The sequence below is a fragment of the Oreochromis aureus genome, linkage group 10 (assembly GCF_013358895.1).
Source record: "Oreochromis aureus strain Israel breed Guangdong linkage group 10, ZZ_aureus, whole genome shotgun sequence".
Lineage (NCBI taxonomy): Eukaryota > Metazoa > Chordata > Actinopteri > Cichliformes > Cichlidae > Oreochromis > Oreochromis aureus.
In genome coordinates this window covers 16911017-16931837 of record NC_052951.1, presented here as the reverse complement: position 1 = coordinate 16931837, position 20821 = coordinate 16911017, and the positions used below count along the sequence as shown (strand labels likewise).

The 20821-nt window shown below is 37.1% G+C and overlaps 1 protein-coding gene across 1 annotated transcript; it reads left to right on the top strand.

The window, feature by feature from the left end:
• The first annotated feature begins 7960 nt into the window (after positions 1-7960).
• On the top strand, positions 7961-20521 carry ufm1 (ubiquitin-fold modifier 1). Its single transcript, XM_031743804.2, has 6 exons — positions 7961-8106; positions 8207-8263; positions 12663-12720; positions 14554-14593; positions 16672-16704; positions 19515-20521. Coding segments are annotated over exons 1-6 (264 nt in total). The 5' UTR covers positions 7961-8104; the 3' UTR covers positions 19589-20521.
• Positions 20522-20821: the final 300 nt, after the last annotated feature.

Below are 20821 nucleotides of genomic sequence, written 5' to 3'. Positions count from 1 at the left end.
TGCTGTCCTAAGCTGAAAAAGCTCCCTGTAGCAAAACAAACGATATGCACTAAGCAGGTTAGTATTGATTTCACATGGGCTGTCCCCACATAGATAAATCTGGCCCATTGTAGAGGGAATGAGGGGGGAAAGAGAAAAAGTTCAAACTTTAGAACTACAATAAGTCTTTTTTCTGTGACATAAACTGAACTGAGGCTGTGTAGGCGGTTGAGATGTGGCACCCCCTGGGCTTCCAAAATGCAGTGTACAGTACAGAAAATTTAGTAGCCTGGTTTCAATACGCTTACAAACCTTTTTAGAGATGCCTTTCATGTACATCCCAGACAAATTATGTTATGCTGTTTTCTGGCAGAAACACTGATTTTCTTCTTATAAATATAGAGGCTTTGGCTATGTCTGGAAATATATGTTTGTGATGACAGCAGAAGGGAAATGAGCTGTAATCATAATAATTAGAGCTATAGGCCTCGTCCTCGGTAGGCAGCCAGAGCTTATACGTACACACATGCAAACATAAATAAATAAATACACATTATTTATAGGAATTATGTACATTCACCAAATTCAACAAGATGTTAAAGACATTCCTCAGAGATTTTGGTCTTTACTGCTGCAGATTTGTCACATGTGCATCCATGACTACTACATCCCAAAGGGGCTTTACTGGTTTGAGATCTGGTGACTGTGGAGGGGATTTGAGTACCGAGAACTCATTTTCATGTTCGTGAAACCAGTTTGAGATGATTTCAACTTTGTGACATGGTGTTTCATCCTGTTGGAAGCAGCCATCAGATGATGGGTACACTGTGGTCAGAAAGGGAGAGACATGGTCAGCAGCAACACTCAGGTATCCTGTGTCATTTAAATGATGATGATTTGATACCAAGGGCCCCAAAGTCTGTAAAGAAAATATCCCCCACACCAGTACATCACTACCATCAACCTGAACTGTTGGTACAAGGCGGGATGGATCCATGCTTTCATGATGTTTATGCAAAATTCTGACCCTATATCCAAATGTCACAGCGAAATTGAGGCTTTTCAGACCGGATCAGATCTCCTGTTGCTGTAGCCCATCTGCTTCAGCATTAGACACGCTTTGCATTCTGAGCATCGAGGTTCAGCATGCCTTGGTTGTGATTGGTGGTTATTTAAGTGAATTTTCTCCTCCTATAAGCTCAAAGCAGTCTGGCCATTCCTCTCTGACCTCCTGCATTAACAGGGCATTTTCACCCAGAGGACTGCTGCTCACTTTTTCTTTTTTTTTTTGTGCTTTTTTCTATAAAACCTACTGATGATTGTCTGGGAAAATCCCAATAGATCAGCAGACCAGCCCATCCTGCACCAATAACCATGCCAAGTTCAAAGTCACTTAAATCTTGCTCATTTTGAAACTCGATTTGAACTTCAGCAAATCGAGTAGGTTGTCTTGATCATCTGCTTAATGCATTAAGTTGCTGCCACATGATTGGCTGATTAGATACTTGTGTTAATGAGCAGCTGAACAGTGGGGAATAACCACTAGCATTTGTAAGGTCCATGGATGTTTACTTTCAGAGAGCTTAAACGGATGGTAAAGGCAGTGATGAGCCTATTAGTTATTACCGTTTCTCAAACCTTCTGTGGTGTCTGCCAGAGTCATATAATGGTCTTATATGACCACAATTGTTTGTGCTTTCGATTTTAGGATGAGAATGTGAGGAGGGCAAAGCCACCAATAAAACCACTTTACTGCCACTTCACTGTGATGAGAGGCTGCTTTAACTGTCAGCAGCTTCATTCAGTTACTACCTTTGAGGAAGGACATGCGGGACAGAGAGACAGAGGAGAAGAGAGGTGCTAAATCTGGACAGCAAGGATTTTTTTTAAACAATAAAAAAAGATAAAGGATATGACAAAAAAGAGAGAAGAAGAAAAGGAAAGGTAAAACCAGTCCAAAAGATGGAAAAAATATATAAAATGATGAAAATATTTTTACTTTCAAACTGTTTAACTTTGTCTGCAAAAACACTCTGTGTGAGTCACTTATGATTAAAGACATTACTGCACAATTTTCATATGACTATGAAGATTTGTCACATGGAAAGAATAATATATGCTACAGTACAGTATTAAATTATCATATTAGACAAATTAAAAAAACAATATAAAACAAAAACAAAGACAGTAGGCAGCCTGAGAATAATTCATTTCTCCTTTGTGGTTTAACATGCTTTTTTTTTGCTAGTCAGCAAATGCAAATTTTTGTGCACCAGTTAAATAAATAAATCATATAACTAAAGACAGAAGACATAAATAAAACCAATGTAGATGTTAAATGTGATGCAAATTTAAACAGTAAGCAAAAATTAAAAACAGTGACCTTGCCATGTACAATACATGCGTTTGGGAAATGCCCTGAGTCCGTTTAAACAATGCAAAAGAAATTGTATCTTTTTGAATATGAAAACAAGTCAAATCTGTTCATATCACAGACTCTATGTGGTGTACACATGCATTGTGGAAACACACACTTCGATGAAGCAGAAATAGAGTGTGCTGCTAATTATCTCTGACATGTCGGTTTGTTACAGGGATGTGTTGATTTGTCACAACGACCAAACACCCACGTATCACACAACTTTCTTTCTTTTTTCTGTTGGCCTTCTGTTTTTTCCTTTTCCAGTCCTGTAAAACTTGTCTTCAGTTTTAGCTATAAAGGCTTCAAACTGTACACCATCAATCAACACCTTATTTTTAAGTATTCACACATCCTTTCCACACTGGAGCGCCGCCTAGCAACATCTGATTCATTGTGAATGGAGCGTGTAATTAAAACGGAAGCTTGTCTGCTCCTGGCTGTCGCTCTTTGCTGCGCTCTCATCTCGACATCACTTTGACACGCATTTACTGGCCTGCTACCTTAACACCGGTCTGTCAGTAGTGATGATATGCTGTTAACTGCATGCACTTTGCATGAGAAGTGGGGGTCATGCATAGAAGTTGGATTACATTTTTTTTAAAGATTGGACTGTCAACCAGTTAGGGGAATACATTACATCACTAATGTAAAATGATGTTTTTTTTAAAAATCTGAAATTTTTTTCTCCCATCAGCTGCTTTCCACTGTTTAAATCCACAGCTCATGCAGGGAACTAAATTATTCTGTTATGCGTTATTAGGTTTTGGTAATTGTGTGCATATTTGTGCGTGTGTGTGCTTGTGAGAAAGAGGCAGAGAGTTATGTTTTATGATATACATTTGGCCACTCACTTGCATCAGTGATTCATTTTGTTTGCGCTCTGTGTACCACCAGGATAATGTCTTGTCTCCTAAAAAGGATCTGGGGAATGCATTTACGACAGCAAGGTTAAATAGATCTATCAATAACATTAATAGTGGTTAGAGGCTGGGGCAGGGTGTCACATCAGTGTTCTGCACTCTATACAAACAGGGTGTCATGTATGTCACTGTACAGTGTTCTCTTGAGAAACATCCGAATATATATCAGGAAAGCTGCTTTGGTGCTTTGCTTATCATGCCCTCTCCCATGTTAACACAGCACAGGCAAATTATTCCCCAGCTCAAATTTAATTACGACTCAGTATGCTGGGGATTATGCAAAGTAAGTAAACATTAAAAGAATGACATTGGGGCTGTCCCCTGAGGTATAGTCGCCGTAGCTGTCACATATAATTATTCATTATTGCTTTTCACATGAGGAGCAATCTTATCGACGTGTGACCATGTAACAGCGCCGAAAATGATCATGAATTTTCCATCCTGGCATAAAAAGGTGTTGTTAGGCAGGATGTTATCAGAGGATACTTGTTTTAGTGCAGAGTCAAGCAGTTAATACAAATACATGAAGAATGAAGGGGGAAGAGAACACTGCGTTAAGACAACTGTGAGGAGATGAAGTAAACTTCAGCAAGCCTTTCAGAACATCAGAATAATAATATGGGCTAAATTCTTTTAGCTAACATCTGTGCAAAATGTTATTTTTCAACACTGTAAAAATTGTTAATGGAGACACTTCAGATATGTTGAACAGCATTAGGACCAGAGAGGAAGCTTTCAGTGTCCTTAAAGTTTAGATCTACTCTGCTTAAACTGTTGAGACTGGAGCCATGTCTTCTGCAACAAGTGCTCCTTAAAAGTTACTTTACCAGAATTTTTTTTAATTTGGATTATACTTTATATCTGTATTCATTTCTTTGAATTTCCAATATCCCACTGAGATACTAACATGATTTGACACTGCTGCAAATGACACAGTGAGCAACTACAGGTTACCTAATACAAAGCAGAAATACAATGAACCTATGAATTAAGCTGCACAGCCATGACAAAAAGGGAGATGCACATAAATCCCAATTAAAAACTCCCTATTTTAAATCAAAGAAACAAAGAAACAACTTAAATTAACCACAACGTGCACAGTCACAAACAAGTAATGCCTTTCATAGACCACTGGCACACTGGGCTCAGGTGTTGCCAGTGTTGCCTTACAGGAAACAAACCACACCGCCTCTCCAGTGCCTGCAGAGAAGAAACTGCCACACAGGCAGAATGAAAGAGAGGTGGGGTGAAGTGGATCATCTATGAGTTCTTCATGTTTGAAGGTGGGGTATTTTCTATTTATTTCAATAACCTAGAATGAGTTTAGGTGTTTGTTTTTTGCCAAGACCCACTGAGCCTGTCAGTGATTAACAGGAAATGAGAATTGTATTACTTTTTTATCCTGTTTGGACTGGCTTTGTTTTCTTTTCTATTAGTTTTAGATATTTGTGCACCGCAAATCTTAACTGATATGTTACCCTCCTGAACTGATGACCCTTTGTCATGTTCAGCCTAGGCTTTGCTCATTTAAAAAAAATTAATACAAAAAAACAGATAAAAGATAAATCTCCAGTTTTTCTGGTAAAATCAACAGTGAGTGAGGTAAAAAGAATAATAAAATAAAACATGAGCCTTTCTGATCACATCAAAATATCTGATGTTTCGTGTTTAGCTTCTGCACTGGCATTGTGCAGCGAGTAGAAATACAACACAGAAAAGCATAACACTGCTGAAACAGGCATAGCACACAACAATCAAACACTTTGGAGCTTTACTTAGTGGGTGTTGCAGAGTACTGTGCGCAGCAGAATTTCCTATATATAAATAGATAGCTGTGTGAGCCAGAGTTCTTCAGCAGCAACTATAGACACTATTTCATTTACACGCTGCATTACCATTACTCATGTTGCTTTATTTCACCGTGATGTCTATGCCCTTTTCCTGGAGATGTCCAATTATGTCAATATTTCTGCCAATCCAATGAAAATTTATACAAACTGTTCAGAAGTGACCTTTTGGAACTAAACTAATATCTGTATACAGGAATGTGCATTAGGCACATACATTTGGGCATATGTTTACACACATAAGGAGGAGTATTAATGTAGTTAATTGTTATATTTCTGCTGGTAATGCAGCATTTTCTCCCTCTGTCCATGAGGTTTGCCTTTTTTATGCTCTTTCAGTGGAAGCTACACAATGCACTGAATCCTATTGCTGGGTTATGCATTTTGAACACACCCTCAGACTTTCTGCAAGAAGAAGATGATGGGCAACTGTCATGTTCTTCAAAGCAAATATTTCCTCTTTGCCACATTGACAGAGGCACTCCATGAAATGTGTCTTTCTGTATGGAACTCATTCATTATACATTTCTATTTATGATCAAAGAGAATGAGCTCAAGACAGGAACTTCAATCTGACTAGTTCATTAAAACTGCCCCGAATATGCTGAATTAAGTCTCTGTCTCTGTTTTTTTGGGCTGTCAATTACTGAAAACTGCATTCAGTGTATATTCATTATACGTCATCAGTACAAATGTCCTGCACAAAAGATTCTGCAAAAAAAACTTGAACCTTTGATCCATACAGTGGGACGAATTAAGTGACCAGTATGCTCTGAGTGCCATTTTGCTCTTATTGTATAATCATCTTTGGCCTCATTGAGTGAAGGTTCACTGCAAATCAATACAGAGTTGTTCTGAGTGTCCATTTCTATTCTATGATGACATACTTTAGTGCTGATAGTAGTGGTCGCTTCCACAATGACAATGCCACCATCACAAGTGGTCAGTGAATTGTTTGAAAAACACAGAATTATAGTCTGTGTTCTTCACAGTCACTGGATCTCAACCAACTTACACGCCTATGGGAGATGGAAGATTAACATATTAGGCACAGCTCTGCACCGTCATTATGAAGACACCAAGTTAAAGAAGATCATTTGGAAGAATTGTTTTTCCCTCCAGCATAGACTTGTAAAAATCAATGCCAAGGAGCTCTGAAGCTATTTTGGCAATTCGTGCTTTATGTGGGGTTTTCCTTTTCAGGCATCCTTGTGCTGTTTCTCATTTCCTCACACGGAACATTCCTCTATATTCCATGATACATTACTATGAAAGTTTTAATTGTTTGTGATTTTTTTTTTTTTTTAGTAAACTTCTTCTTTTTTCTACATTTTCCTGTGAAAAACTCGTCACTGAATCCCAGAGGTGTTTGCCTGAGTGTCTGCACTGGAACTCTGAGTCATTGAGTCTGTTGCCATCTTTTATGCTGGTTGTCATTTCACTGCCTACAGTGTATCACCTACTTTTTCTTACTACTGTACCAGAAGTGCCAGGAAAGAGGCTAAGAAAAGAAAAGAAAAGAAAAGAAAAGGTTATTTATAGCTAACAACCAATTTTTTCTTTAACCACACTGAAGACACGTTAAGTCACTTCTACCTTTCTTTTAGCATATTTTGCATGCAAAATCAGCTTTAATTGTAGTCTTTGCCTTCAGTTTGGATGTGAATGTGGATTTATTTTTGTTAGACTCATTAGGAACTTTACTAATTCAGAGCAACAGGTCGGAAAGTGGCTTAAGATGAAGGCTGGTTTACATTAATCTTAAAGTGATATGTGTTACTATTTTATATGTGTATGTTATTTGACAATAGAAACTGTTATATTATTGGGAATAAAATTCCAAAGTATTATCGGGCTGTATTTTAATGTCACAAAATTCCAAAGTATAAAGTATGCTGGAGCACAAGAAGTAGGAAATAAGGTAGTTGTTAGCCACATTTACCATACAGTTTGTTAGTGGTTCTAATATCAAACATATATTGAGATTTTGCCATTGTAGTGGGGCCATTTTCATCAAAAATAAAAGCAATCCAGAGGTTCTGCTGGAGTACATGAAGACTCTTAGATTCACTATTACAGCCAAACAGTTCCTCTGCTTTGCTCATAGCTTTTACTCTTTAGAGACCGATTTAGTGAAAGCAGCTCTGGCTTTCTGGCAGCTGGCTTCATCAGGACATGAAGCTGTTTTCTTTGTTTGAGGTTCTGCCAAACTAACCACTAGGCGGGCATTATGACAGTGGTGCAACAGTGTTTTCTGAGGGAGACGGTAGTTCTTACTGGTACAGACTGTTCATAGTTTGGAAAGCTTTTTTTTAATCCACCAAAAGCTATATCACATTGTTAAAATTAGGGGGAGAAAATCCCCAAAGCACAGTGGGATACCTAAAGGTGTGCAAAGTATGAAAAATCTCAGATTTCTGTAAATGTTAAATTGTATGCATGAAACAAACTAATTAAAATTAAAGGTGATGCTTCTTTTCACCAAAAGAAGCACTGGATTTAATCATTTTCTTTTTAATTATTAAATTCTTCCCAACAACATCATGTCAAGCAGCAAATTTCCAATCTGAATGAGGGTTATGTTTGTTTAACGTCAAGAACCTGGATTGAGTTGAATAACAGTGCTGAAAGATGTCAGTGCGCCTCACAGAAGTAACTGCGTCTTGTTTATAACCTTTACGGTAATGGTTAGCTATTTGCTATGAATGCCTGTCCGTTAATAGGACATACAATGGATTATGTTTGAATAATAATGCACAATTTAACTGAAAAAATTTAGTCATTTATAAAAAAAAATCTTAGCTAACTATTAAACTTTAAAATAGATACATTTACTTCTCAAAATTGGCACCAGATGGATGACGTGTACGTGAGGGTCCTTCTGACTTCCGGGTTTGTATAAACAGATATCAAGCGGAGTCGCCTCGCCCATAAAGATGTGAGTTTTTGGACTTTCGTGAAATTTTGACATGGACATATTTTATATTCATTCACGTGTATCCGTCTGTTAACAACTGTAATGGTGTGTTCTTCATTAGGTCTAAAGTAACGTTTAAAATCACCCTGACGTCGGACCCCCGGCTACCATACAAAGTGTGAGTATACTGACAGCTCAGCAGTCACCGCTTTAATTTCTCAGCCAGCTACATTTTCGACTTTATTTAACGTTTAGTTAACATTTCACGGCTACTGCAGATATTTTGTGTTTGTAGTTTTTTTACTAAGCAACGTAAAAACGTGGGGAATGAGTGAACATCTGCTAGTGCCGATGCTGACACTGTAATCACAGTCGGCTTCCGTTTTCTGTAGTGTGGCTTCACAGCATTTTATGAAGTCTGTTATGAATGAAACTGACTATCTTTAGGTCGTGATCAATGGGAATGGCACTCATTAAAGTAATTTGTATAATATATGTGAATCCTGACAAACAGCCAGAGTCATAAAAGTATTATTAAATTGATTTTAAACTTTTAACTGTATTTCTACAAGTTTTACAGCTTTTCCTATTAATAACCGCCATTCGTACTACATCAAAGTAGTTAAGTAATAGATAAATAATTAAATGACAGAAAAGTTTCTCGTTTTCCATTATTTACAATGACTCTGTAGTTTTTTATAAAATATCTGAATGAATAAAAACTGAATAAAAGTTGGCTGTTTGGGGCCCTACATTTTAAAATGGCGTTGACGTCCCTGCTATATGCAGGATAAATTCACATCAGAATATGGACAGGACGAGCAGAAACGGGAATCATTGTGGCCAAGGCTAAATGTAAATCAGACCTTTTAACATTAAGCCTTCAGACAGACTGTTATGGCTGTGGTGTTTGACTCTGCATTGCTTAAAGGCACAGTGTGCTTTTTATAATCCAAGTCTTTGTCATAGTCAAGTACAGGCATGTTTAACAAAAACACTCTGCTTAGAATGCTAATTCAGAGTATAAGTCTTTTTTTAATCTAGAAAAAGTTAGTTTAGCGAATCTATTTTTTATAGTATTATTGTTATGAGTTTGATAATTTGATGAAATTGAAAAAAGCAAATATTCAATAGCTTTTGATACAGAGTTTCAAATTTTAAGCTGTATTCTTGAACCAAGTATTCAAATCTAGGTTTTCAATATTTTTTCTAATACTCTGGTTCTTCTGTTTGAACAACACTTGGGCGTATCAAGCAGATCCATTTCCATTTCTAGTTGAACTTCAGGTTTCTGACAAATTACCTGAAATCCTTCATGGATTTCATGCAGAAATCGTAGTTGAATCAATTTTTGCCATTTCTGCAGCTGATTTGTTTTATCTTTGTTTGTTTTGGGGTTTTTTAGTGCAATATAAAGTGGTAGCATGAACAATAAAAGACTGGAAAAAATCTTGTTCAGGTCTTATTTAAATAGATTATTAAATAGCTTATTATGAATGTATTCACATGAATGAAACCAGGGAATAAGGTGGAGCTGAATAGCTTTGTAGCACCTTGATCTAATGAGTAATTAAATTTGAGGTTCGACAGGTTCGGCAGATTATTAGTAAATGAGGTAATTTTTTGTGTCTGGTGCTGCTTCCAGTGTCATCACGGAGATACTTGCTCAGTAATAAGAAAATAATGACTTCCCACAGCCCACTTACAGCCTCAACACATCCTTTTCCATTCTTCTCATCCCTGTGATGTGTTCATGGGGCAGACAAAAAGTTGCAATCGTGGTGCAGTCTAGCTACATAAACAGATTAATGCTTTTTTTAAGTGCCAGGTAAATTCAAATGTAACATTTCAAACAGCTCAACACAAACGGAAACTGTTTCCATGCTGTTCGTGTCTCTGAGCTGCTTTCTCTCACAAGCTGAGAAAAAAAATCTTTGAGACTGATACACAGACAAATAAATGTCAGGAGAGGAGAATGACATTATTTTCAAAGTTAAGCACTGCTTAGCAGGTGAAATTTTATAGACTGGAAATTTAAATCTTACATGCAATGTCCTCATTTATTTCTAATAATTTTTGAAATGAGATATAAATAATGTTTTGCTGAATCAATGCTTTCATGAAATAGCTTGCAAAACTAAAAAAGTGTATTAAATTTATGTTATTCAAAGGTTGCATAAAATACCAGGCAGTTTAGTGCAGGGTAAACTGATTAGTTTGCAATATTGTGGTAGAATTTAGAATGATGCAACGTGTTGGGTTGGTTGCTTCCTGAGTACTGTTACTAGGTTACATCAAGGGTACAAACATCAATTCATATTTAAGGTGATTCACTCGCTGGATTTTACCTTCTACCTGTTAGCTTTAGCTTTGTGTCTAGGAGTTAGCAATCAGCCATATAACTAGAGCAGAGCATAGAGTAGCAGCACAGGTCATTTGATCAAAGTGTATACACAAAGAAAAATCTACTGGAGCTCACAAACAAATCATTATGTGACTTAATTCTAAGATCCTCCCCCTGCCGAATCTCACTTTAACCCCTAAATAAAACCATTTTTTCTGAATAAAGAATTTTACATTTTCTTTATTTAACTAAAACTAAAAGTAACTAAAATGTAAGCCATGATTGGTCCACATGTAGTTAATGAAAGCAGTGTGTGCCACCTTACATAAAAGAAGTCTCACTGTTTCCTGCCTATTAGATTAACAAAAGGTATAATGGCTTTGTTTTATATACTGGTTTTACATACTGGATTATGTCATCTGGTTTTGTGTATATGGGCATAACATTCCTGCTATCACATTATCTCAAAGCACTTAAATTGTTGAGCTTTTGTTGACCTTTTAGGGACTAATTTGACATTAGTAGCAAATCAATGTGTGCTAACTTCTTAAAAAATATATACAATCAAAACATCTTAAAATCATATTATATGACAATCATTTTTGTAAGCAGCACCAAATGAAATCCCTATATTTTAACTATATTATTACAAAGCAGAGTTTGAAAGCAAGATTAGAATTTATGTAAATTAAAGATTTTCCATTCTGGTTGGAAACCCAGCTAAACCCTAGTATTAAGCTGTAAATTATAAGTTGATTAATATATAAGTTGAATTTTCTTTCATGGTTAATCTAATGAAAAAAAACAAATAGTGAGGCTAAGAATAAAAAAAATCCCAAATGTCTTAATTTAAGGTCTTACACAAGGTTTTCAAGAGATGTGCACTTTGTAGAATTGAGGTTTAAACAAGATGCAGTTGCAGAGTGTTTTGTTTTCAGTGGTATTTTTGCCACATAATGCATGGTCATAATTTCCAACAAAGATTCAAATGAGTAGGTTCAAATAATTAGATGTAAAATACTGGAGACCGTTGTTACTTTAACATGTTGACAGAGCGTCTTTTCTTTAATGAGGTCAGAGAAAACCTCGCTGGAGCTAATAATGTTATGGCTTGAGCAGAGGGATGGTGATGATAATGAGGTATCGCATTAGCCCTGTCAGACATTCAAAAAAAAGTTACCACTGGCTCTCAGTTAACACACTGAGGTCATCTTTATAATCTCCCAGGTTTTCACTCTCACACATAGGCTGAAGATTCAGCTTAAGCTTAGCTTCTTTCTCTTTTTACTGCAGTGCTGACTACATCGATTGATTTTCACCCTCTTAGAGCTCACCTCCACTGCATTACCTTACTTGGCAATTGCATTTCTGGCCTTGATTTTTTTTTTTTTATTTATTTATTTAAAAAAACTCTCACATCTGTGTAAAGAGTCTGGTGGTTTTTGGGTTGCCCTTGGGAGATCTCTGGTCCCCACTGAACACTACTCTGCAGAATTCATTTGAGAAGCATCCACCTGACAGTGTTGTATGTGTAACTGTTTATGCACTCTTAAGGACCAGCCATGGCATTTCAGTATGTTGAGATGTGAACTGTAACTGGGCCATTGCAACTCAGTTATTTTTTTCTTTTTTAGCTTTCTGTTGTAGATTTGCTGCTGTTCTTGGGATCATTCTCCTGATGCATGACCCAAGTTGAGCCAAGCTTTAGATGTCAGACAGTTGGCCTCACAATTGACTCTTGAATATTTTTGTATACAAAATATGGTTGGTTCAATGACTGCAAGGTGTCCAGGTCCAGTGTCTGCAAACCACCTCTGTACTCACAGTTGGTATGAGGTGTTTGTGCTGAAATGCTGTGTTTGGTTTTTGCCCAACGTGGTGCTGTGCATTATGGGCAACATCTCCACTTTGGTCTTAACTAAAGGACATTTTTCCAGAATGTTTGTAGTTTGTTCAGATACAACTTTGCAAACCTTCGCTACCATGTTCTTTCTAGAGAGAAGAACCTTTGCTCACATTTGATAAGTTAAAGTGCATTTGATTTGTAGCACCTGGTTGCTCTTTACCCTCTTAATTCCTATGCAAGCAGTAAGGATGTAGTTAGTTCTTCACTGGACTACATAGATCCATGTAAACCTTCTTCTTCACAAGACTGTAAAATAGTCGGCATTTTATAAAATAAAAATGTTATTTTAGAGCATTTTTAAAATCCCATTTAATATGTCTGTTACAGACTAAGTGTCCCAGAGAGCACACCATTCACAGCGGTTTTGAAGTTTGCAGCTGAGGAGGTAAGCTGTTTCTCATTGTTCTTTGTGCAAGACTACGGTGGAATAATTGCATTGCGCAGTAATGCTGTTCAGCTTAATACAGATCTATAGTACATGTGAAAATATATGTCAGATAATTTACAAACAGTTTTATATTTGATGGTTTTGACTGTGACATACCCTTGCAACATTTATTCAACATTTATCTATTTATAGTTGCAAAATTCTAGTATAAACAATTGTACCTTTTAATAGACTAAAATAAAGTCTTGTTGCAGTAAGTGTTTCAGGCACTGGATGTGTTTTTCAGCCACGTTTTTCAGCCTGACACAACGGGTTCACTTATATTTTAATCAATAGAGCCGTCTGCTGTCACCGAAAGCCTCTCTTTGGCCTTTGAAGTGTATTTTCTTCCCTTTTCTGTGCATAAACACGCAGCAGTACTGCGGCTTAAATCACCCTAATGAATGAGTAAAGCTGCGGCTGCAGATGTGCTCCTTTTCAGTGTGTTGACAGGGTATTAATCTTATTCTGTTACAAACCAGGAAACTAATGGAACATAATTTTCACATTGGGATGTCCAAATTTGCATGCAATGAACATACCTGCTGCTAGAAGTTAATTTACTTTGAGGAGAATACAGTTATGGTTAAGTAGAAGTACAAAGATTTCACCATTGATTTCCCACAATGTTAGCCTTTGAGTAACTTAGCCATGGGAGTAGTTTCCTGGAGTGGCTTCATTTTGCTGCCTTGTTGCTCTTACTCGTCAAGGACTGTGTATTCTACTTCGACTACAAATTGTACATTTCTGCTAAGAGTGAATGAAAATAGGAAGAAACTTTTTTCAAGCACTCAATTTTATATGAATAAAATTGAATTTGAAGGAATGAGTGGAATTATACTGTTGGTATTTTGTAGTAAGTTCAGTTACATTTATTTATTAATCAACACAGATTTTGCTTTTGTGTTAGTAGCTTTATATTTTACATTTTCTTTATTATGGTTCAACTGGCAGAATAAAATGATTTTATTTCCTTAAAGATATAATGTCAAATATTTTATCATAAACCAACCAACCAGGCGGGTGGTTCAAACTCATTTATATGCTATATTTAATCCTTTAGGAGTTTTTTTTTTTTTTTTTTTTTTCTGCCACAAAAACAAAGCTCATCACCTCCCATTTGTCTCTGATCAAACTGTTTCATGTGTGCTGCTTGTGCTACCTGCCAGTAGTTTAGTGAGCAGCACTTTGCTAACCTTATCTCCCTGGAGACAGACTGCTTCCTCCACCCGTTTGCAGCAAATCCCCAGCAGCCCACATCCTCTTCTGCCGAACACTGAAGTAGGACATGTATTGTAACCGTGCTGAGTGATTTTCTTCCAGAAATTCAAGCGTGGCTATCTTTCCCACAGGCCCTCTCTAAAGTGTATATTTGAATGTGTGTGTGTTTGTGTGTGTGCAGGTGCATTTTTGTGTGAAACCGCAAAACACTTGTGTGTCTGACAAGCGTGAAAGTTGGGAGACAAAGGACAAAAACAAAACAGTTTTTCATTTTTGCTTGTTTTACTCACTATGGTAGTGAAGACATCGTGTAGTAGCTCTTGCTTCTATTTTGAAATTGTTACCCAATAAAGTCAGAGAACGGCAGCGCGCTGACTCAGTAGATAAAGCTGTCTTTCATGGTAGTTTTAGTTTCACACTTTGTCTTCAGGCCAAGTGAAATATGGGAGCAACATGTCCCTGATTATTTAACTAGAATGGATTTGTGCTGCTGAAATGTCAAATGGTAACTTCTGTTGAGAAATTCACTTTTAATGTTAACATTGGTATCTGCTTCAATTTCTCTTCCAGTTTAAAGTGCCGTCAGCAACCAGTGCAATAATAACAAATGGTGAGTACACAGAATTTGATTTATTTATTTATTTGATGTTCAAAGTGAACTAGAGTTATTAGGAATCATTTTATGGGTCCTTATAGTAAGTCTCGTTCTTTTACAAGCCAAGTGTTTTGACAGGCAGGTTTGAAATCAACAAAAAGCTGGAAGGATGTGTGGAAGCTGCATCAAAGTGAAGGCGTGCTTTCTGTGGTCTTTGAACTACAGAGCGAGTCTGGAAATAAGCTGATGCTTGAAGTACTGTCAAGTCACATATAATGATATATTGATCACCAAAAGCAAGCAAACATAATGTAATGGGAATATCTCATCAAACATACATTTAGGCATGTGGACATGGTCAAGACTGGACCTGCTGAAGTTCAAAATAAGGATCAGAATTTGGGTGCGGGGTGTCTCTGAGTGAAAATGCCAAAGGAAAATGGGCAGATTTCTACTAGCTGATAGGAAACCAAAAGTAACTCAAATAATCTCTTGTTAGAACCAAGAAATGCAGAAGAGCATCTCTGAAAGCGTGACAAGTTGATCCTTGAGAGGAGCAGAAGACCACACTGGGTCTATCAGCTGTGAAAAAAAGGCTGACGCTGCAGTTCACACAAGCTCAAGAAAATTGTACAGAAGATTGGAAGAATGACACCTGATCTTACAATTTTGGATTTCTGCTGCAATGTTAAATTGATGCAGTCAGGAGTTGGTATAAACATTACTGAAGCTTCCTGCCTCATATCAAAGGTTCAGGCTAGTCATGGTGATGGTGTGGGGCATAATTTCTTTCCTTTAAATTGTTTAAATGCCACAGCTTACCAGAGTAATTGTTGCTGATCACACCCTCCCTTTTGTGACAGCAGTGTATAAATCTTCTTGCTTAAAACAGGATAACACAGCAAATAAAACTGAACGTCAACCTTGTACCAGTAAGGTGTAACTAATAAAGTGGCTGAGTGTTTAAGTAAAAATAATTTAAGATAATGTTCTGTCAGTATTTTGACTATTTTTAAGCCAACACAGATCAGTATAAAATATTTCCTAAACTTTCCATTGTTTCTGTTGTTATAATAGTTTTTCACCGACTGTATTTCTTATGACAGTAAATGGGAGGTGTCTGTAATTTCACAAGCACCTTATAAAAAAGGTTGAATTTAAGTCCACTTTCTGAGGTTTTCATTGCTAAATTAATCTTTGTTTTACTTGCTACCTTTAGAGCATATCGGTTTTAGGCCATCAGGACTCAGTAACACTGAATCCTGCATTCTCCACTAGCAGAAGTTTTGCATAGCTTCTCCCAGTTTGTGTTAAGACCCAGTATAATCTTTGTGTGATCTGTATAAAGTAGATCAGTCTGAAGCTTCACCTTAGAGGGGATTCATCTAATTAGTGTGTGTATAAAACAGAAATAGAGGTCAAAGTTGTAAAGTAGTGCAATTCAAAAATTTTATTTTTACTTCCATATTTAGGTGAAACGTGATTATTTCTTTTGACACTTCCGTTTGCGACAACTACCCAACAGATGGATGTCTGAAATAACCCGAGCCTAAATTTTCAGCTGGATTCATCCAGTTACACAACACTTTATTGATCTTATACACTCTTAGAAATTACCAGAGCAAATGACGCTAAATTGCCTTGATGGGTGTTAGGAGAAAAATTGTTGGCTTTTTCATTGTACTCCAGCAATCGAACAGCAGATTGCTGGTGACGTCGTTTTCTTCTGCTCTGTTCTGACAGTGTTAGACTAGTGAACTTAATTGTATTTTAAATCACAGAAAGATTACTTTCTTGGGGACATATTGTGTTGACAGATAACATAAAGATAAGGTTTGTGTTAAAATGACTGAAGTGATGATACGCTCAAAGAAGTTTTAGCTTTATCAAAAGAAAAATGGCTCGTCTGTCATTGTTCCAGATAGATTTCTTTGCTGTCAGTTTTGCTGCTGAGTGAACTGTTATTGCAAATGAACCAGTTATTGAATACATTTTATTTCTTATTTCTTTGCTTGTCTTTTGGATAACAGTTTTTCTTTCTTGTATTTTCTGCATTTTCTGTTTACATTCTCATTTTAATGTTTGCCTTGCAGATGGAATAGGAATCAACCCGGCTCAGACTGCAGGTGAGTTCTTATGTTGTCCATGCATCAGCTCTTTTTCTTTTTTCTTTTTTTTAATATTAGAAATACTTTGATCCTCAAGGTGATTTAAGGTCACATGTTCTCCATCTTTTGTATTAATATGCAAATGACCTCTGGGCTTTCTTTTAAGCTTGTTGACACTTGTCAGACTGCTTTTGTCAAATCATAAATAGCCTAAGCAATTAATACAGTTCTTGAAAAAAGAATGAATCATTATGCTTTTTATCTCAGACGTGTTCAAATCTCAGTGACATTGGCCTGAAGGTCAGCGGTCGTTTTCTGAAAATCTTGCAAATGCAATAACTTGAGAACAAGGCAAGATAGGATTTTGAAATTGAAACCATCTACTGGGAGGCTGAGGGCTACCACTGGTCGCCACCTGTATTTCTGCTAATACTCAAGGGGGTGTCACTGTGGGTGGTTCCACAAAGAGAGCAAGAAAATACAAGGTAATTCTTACTGGAGGTAACATTACAAATTGATCTACGATCAATCATTTCTAATTAAATTTGGGTCATTTAAGTCTGTTTTTACAGTTTGGTTTAATTTTCCTTTATAATTAATTATTTAATTTTGGAAATATTTGTATAGAAAGAGTTTTTAAGAAAGAAAGATGGATATTTGTCAAAGCAGGGACACTTTTATCTCTCTTTTTTTTTAAATCCCTGAAAATTTTGCATCATTGGTGAGGTCACACAGTGACGATGTTTAGTTATAACACCTCTAAAGATAAAAAGCAGAAAACTGCATGTAAAACTGCAAATATACATCCAACAGAAACTTTGTTAGGTTTAACTCTTTATCTGTCTGATAATGTAAATCTCTAATCAGCCAATCACATGGCAACAGCTCAGTGCTTATAGGGATGTGGACATGATAAAGACAAACAGCTGAGCAAACAGAACAGGAAAAGAAAAGTGGTTTAGGTGACTTTGGGGCATGGTTGGTGGTCCCAGAAGGGGCTGATCTGAGTATTTCAGAAACTGCTGATTACTGAGATTTTCCTACACAGCCTAGGGTTTACTGAGAATGGTCTGAAAGGGAGAAGAAATGCTTTGAGTACCACTTGATATTTCACGTTTGGTTGAAAATGCTTTGTTGATGCCGGAGGTCAGAGGAGAATGGCCAGACTGCTTTGAGCAGATAAGAAGTCAACAGTATCTCAAGTAAAGGTTTGTTACAACCAAGGTATGTAGAAAAGCATTGCCTGGTGTGAGTCTTGATTTCTGCTGCAGCATTCAGATGGCCGGGTAAGAATTTATCATAAATATGAAAGTATGGATCCACCCTGCATATTTTCAGTGGTTCAAGCTGGTGTTGGTGGGGGGGGATATTTTCCTGGGACACTTTGGAGCTGTTAGTATCAACTGAGCATTGCTTATTGAGCATTGCTGATCATGTCCATCTCTTTATGAGCACAGTGTATTGTTCTTCTGATGGCTGCTTCCAGCAGGATAATACATTATGTCAAATCATCATGTCAGCTGGTTTCTTGAACATTCAAATGAGTACACTGTTCTTAAATGGCCTCATCAGTCAGCAAATCTAAATCCAATAGAGTATATTTGGCATGTGATGGAATGGGAGAGTTATGAACCAACAAATCTGCAACAATTGTGTGATAGTATCATGTCAAGGTGGACCAAAATTTTCCGAGGAATGTTTTCTGCACCTTGTTAAATCTACAACTTGGAACAATTAAGACAGTAAAAGAGAGTGCAGCCTGATATTAATAATCTGTGTCTAACCGATCTGAGTCAATTGCAGCCACCTGAACAATCTTCCATTTGTTTGGTCAGCTCACTTTGTTTTTAATGAGGTTGTCTTTGATTTACTTAAAAAAAAGGAATAAAATAGCGTTGGTTGGTTTTGGACTTTGACAAGATAGATGTGAATTTGGGAGGGCAGAGATGTCACAGTGCTACCTTGATAATCAACTATTGAAAATCTTACTAATCTTTCAGTGACTCTCTTTACAAAGAATTGCAGGACTTCATCACCACTGCTCATACTCGGAGATCTTGTCACATTTATATTATATGTTGAATGTGGTCAGAACTGTAGAAGTGTGGCCTACTTCTCCTTATGCAAGTCAACAGTGTCATCACAAACTCATAATTCCCTCTATATTGTTTATAATAAATTAATAAATATTAAACCTCCTGTGACCAAAGTCAATATTGGGTCTCTTCTGCTGAGGAAGGACATTGGTGGGCATTCAGCTTTTTATCCGAGTTACACTCATGCGCTGTGCTGCCAAGAATAGCAGCAGTTCAGAAACCTCTGTCAGATTGGCTTTTTTTCACCCACTGCAGCCACTCCACCTCCTGTTTACAGGACTGAGATGGTGGAAATCAATCTGTAAAGTTCCTTTTTTCCCGACATGCTTTCTAAGGTTAAAATCACACTTCTTTTGGAAAATAGCAAAGGTGCACATGTGCCAATGAGAACTGCTTAAAATGCATGCTCTTGTTAACATCCACTTCTTTTTTTTAATATAATTGGTTTATGTAGGCTGAGTGAAGAGCTGAAAATTAGGCACTAGGATTTTTTTTCATCTGTCAGTTTAGAGATCGTTCCAGCTCAAAGCGTCTGTGTGAAGACTGAATCTGTGTGCAAGTTGTAATCGAATCCAAGACTTTGAGTCAGAGATTGCATGCTTTTTTGTCAAGTTTCTCTCCCAGCTGGTGAGTTGACATGTTGTTGGCAGCTTTGGTGACAATAAAACCCCTTATTAAAGCACACTGATTATAAACCATGATCTTTATATAGTGTTCTGCCTTGTGTTGCAGGGAATGTGTTTCTAAAGCACGGCTCAGAGCTTCGCCTCATTCCAAGAGACAGAGTGGGAGGACAAGGAGACTGATGCTGCTTTTCCTCGTCGACATCGGCATAATGACTCACGCGGCAGATTCATGTAACGCTCGAGACCCAGGAAACACCTCAGCGTGTGTCATTTTTATTTTCTGGCCCACCACTGACAGTGACTCACATGAGAGTATATTTAAACACATTGATGACGTGCGCATGTTCCCTGTGTCAAGTTCAAAAGTTTGGAGTAACATCAGGAGAGAGTAAGAGAGTAATGAATTTACACAACACAGCATCTACATCCCGGGAAAGATCAGCAAACGACTGAGTCAGCTGACTTTTGTATCTTTGTAAATGACAATAAAGAATCCGTATGACCAACAGCATATGCTCAGTGCAGCGTTACTTTTGTTCGTACTGGAATTGGTAATGATACCTACAAAGGATGCTGTTAAGTGCTTCATTAAGTGACTGGTGACTTTATCCGTACTAATCAGGCACCTTCTGTCAGAGCAGTGTTCTTCAAACAGATGCTGCAGTTTTACTGGCGACCAGATTTGTCTTTGAGTCGATCCAACACATCTTCAGATTAAAGCATGAAACTGTTAAATCAATCTGTTCAAACATATGGCTCTTTGCTGCCCTCTCTCAGGTTACATTCGAGCATCAAATGCACTCATCTCCCCACTTGAAATCACACACTGCGCACCTACACACAATAAATATAGAAAATCTCCACTGAATAATGCTGCCTGATTATGAACTGATAAAGCAGGTGTTGATAAAACAAGGCAAACGTCCAAAGAGCTTAGATTAAAATTGGCATCGAGATGTGTCTGAGTAGCTATCAATAAGATTCATCAACCACCGGTAACACGGATTTTCATCTTGGAAATAAATGTCACGTGTTTGCAGTCGTTTGTCATGTGGCTTCTCTTTTTGACAGCGTGGCAGTTTGAAAAACAAGTAAACAGAAATTGTGTCTTCATATCAAGCCTCCTTGATTATTTCCACCCAAAACAACATGACTAACAGAGCAGTCCTTGTTTTTTCCTTTATGAAATGTGCTTTATTAACTGATTAATGCAAAGAAGCAGCTGACTATCCTGTCCGCATTAATCATTTTCATTTGAGAAGGTCTGCATCATTTGTTTCTGAATTGGTTCTGTTTCTCAACCCCCCAAAAATAAATAAAATTCACGCTTTGTAAAGAAAAATAGGCTTGGGTGAATAATGGAGTGTGCATGGTGTAATACACAAGAGAAAGCTTACGGTTGTGTCTCACCAT

Excerpts from the sequence above, each read along its gene's own strand:
- ufm1 (XM_031743804.2), top strand. Across the intron at positions 8,264-12,662 it reads CCCCGGCTACCATACAAAGT|ACTAAGTGTCCCAGAGAGCA; the intron begins GTGAGTATACTG and ends TGTCTGTTACAG. Across the intron at positions 16,705-19,514 it reads CAACCCGGCTCAGACTGCAG|GGAATGTGTTTCTAAAGCAC; the intron begins GTGAGTTCTTAT and ends CTTGTGTTGCAG.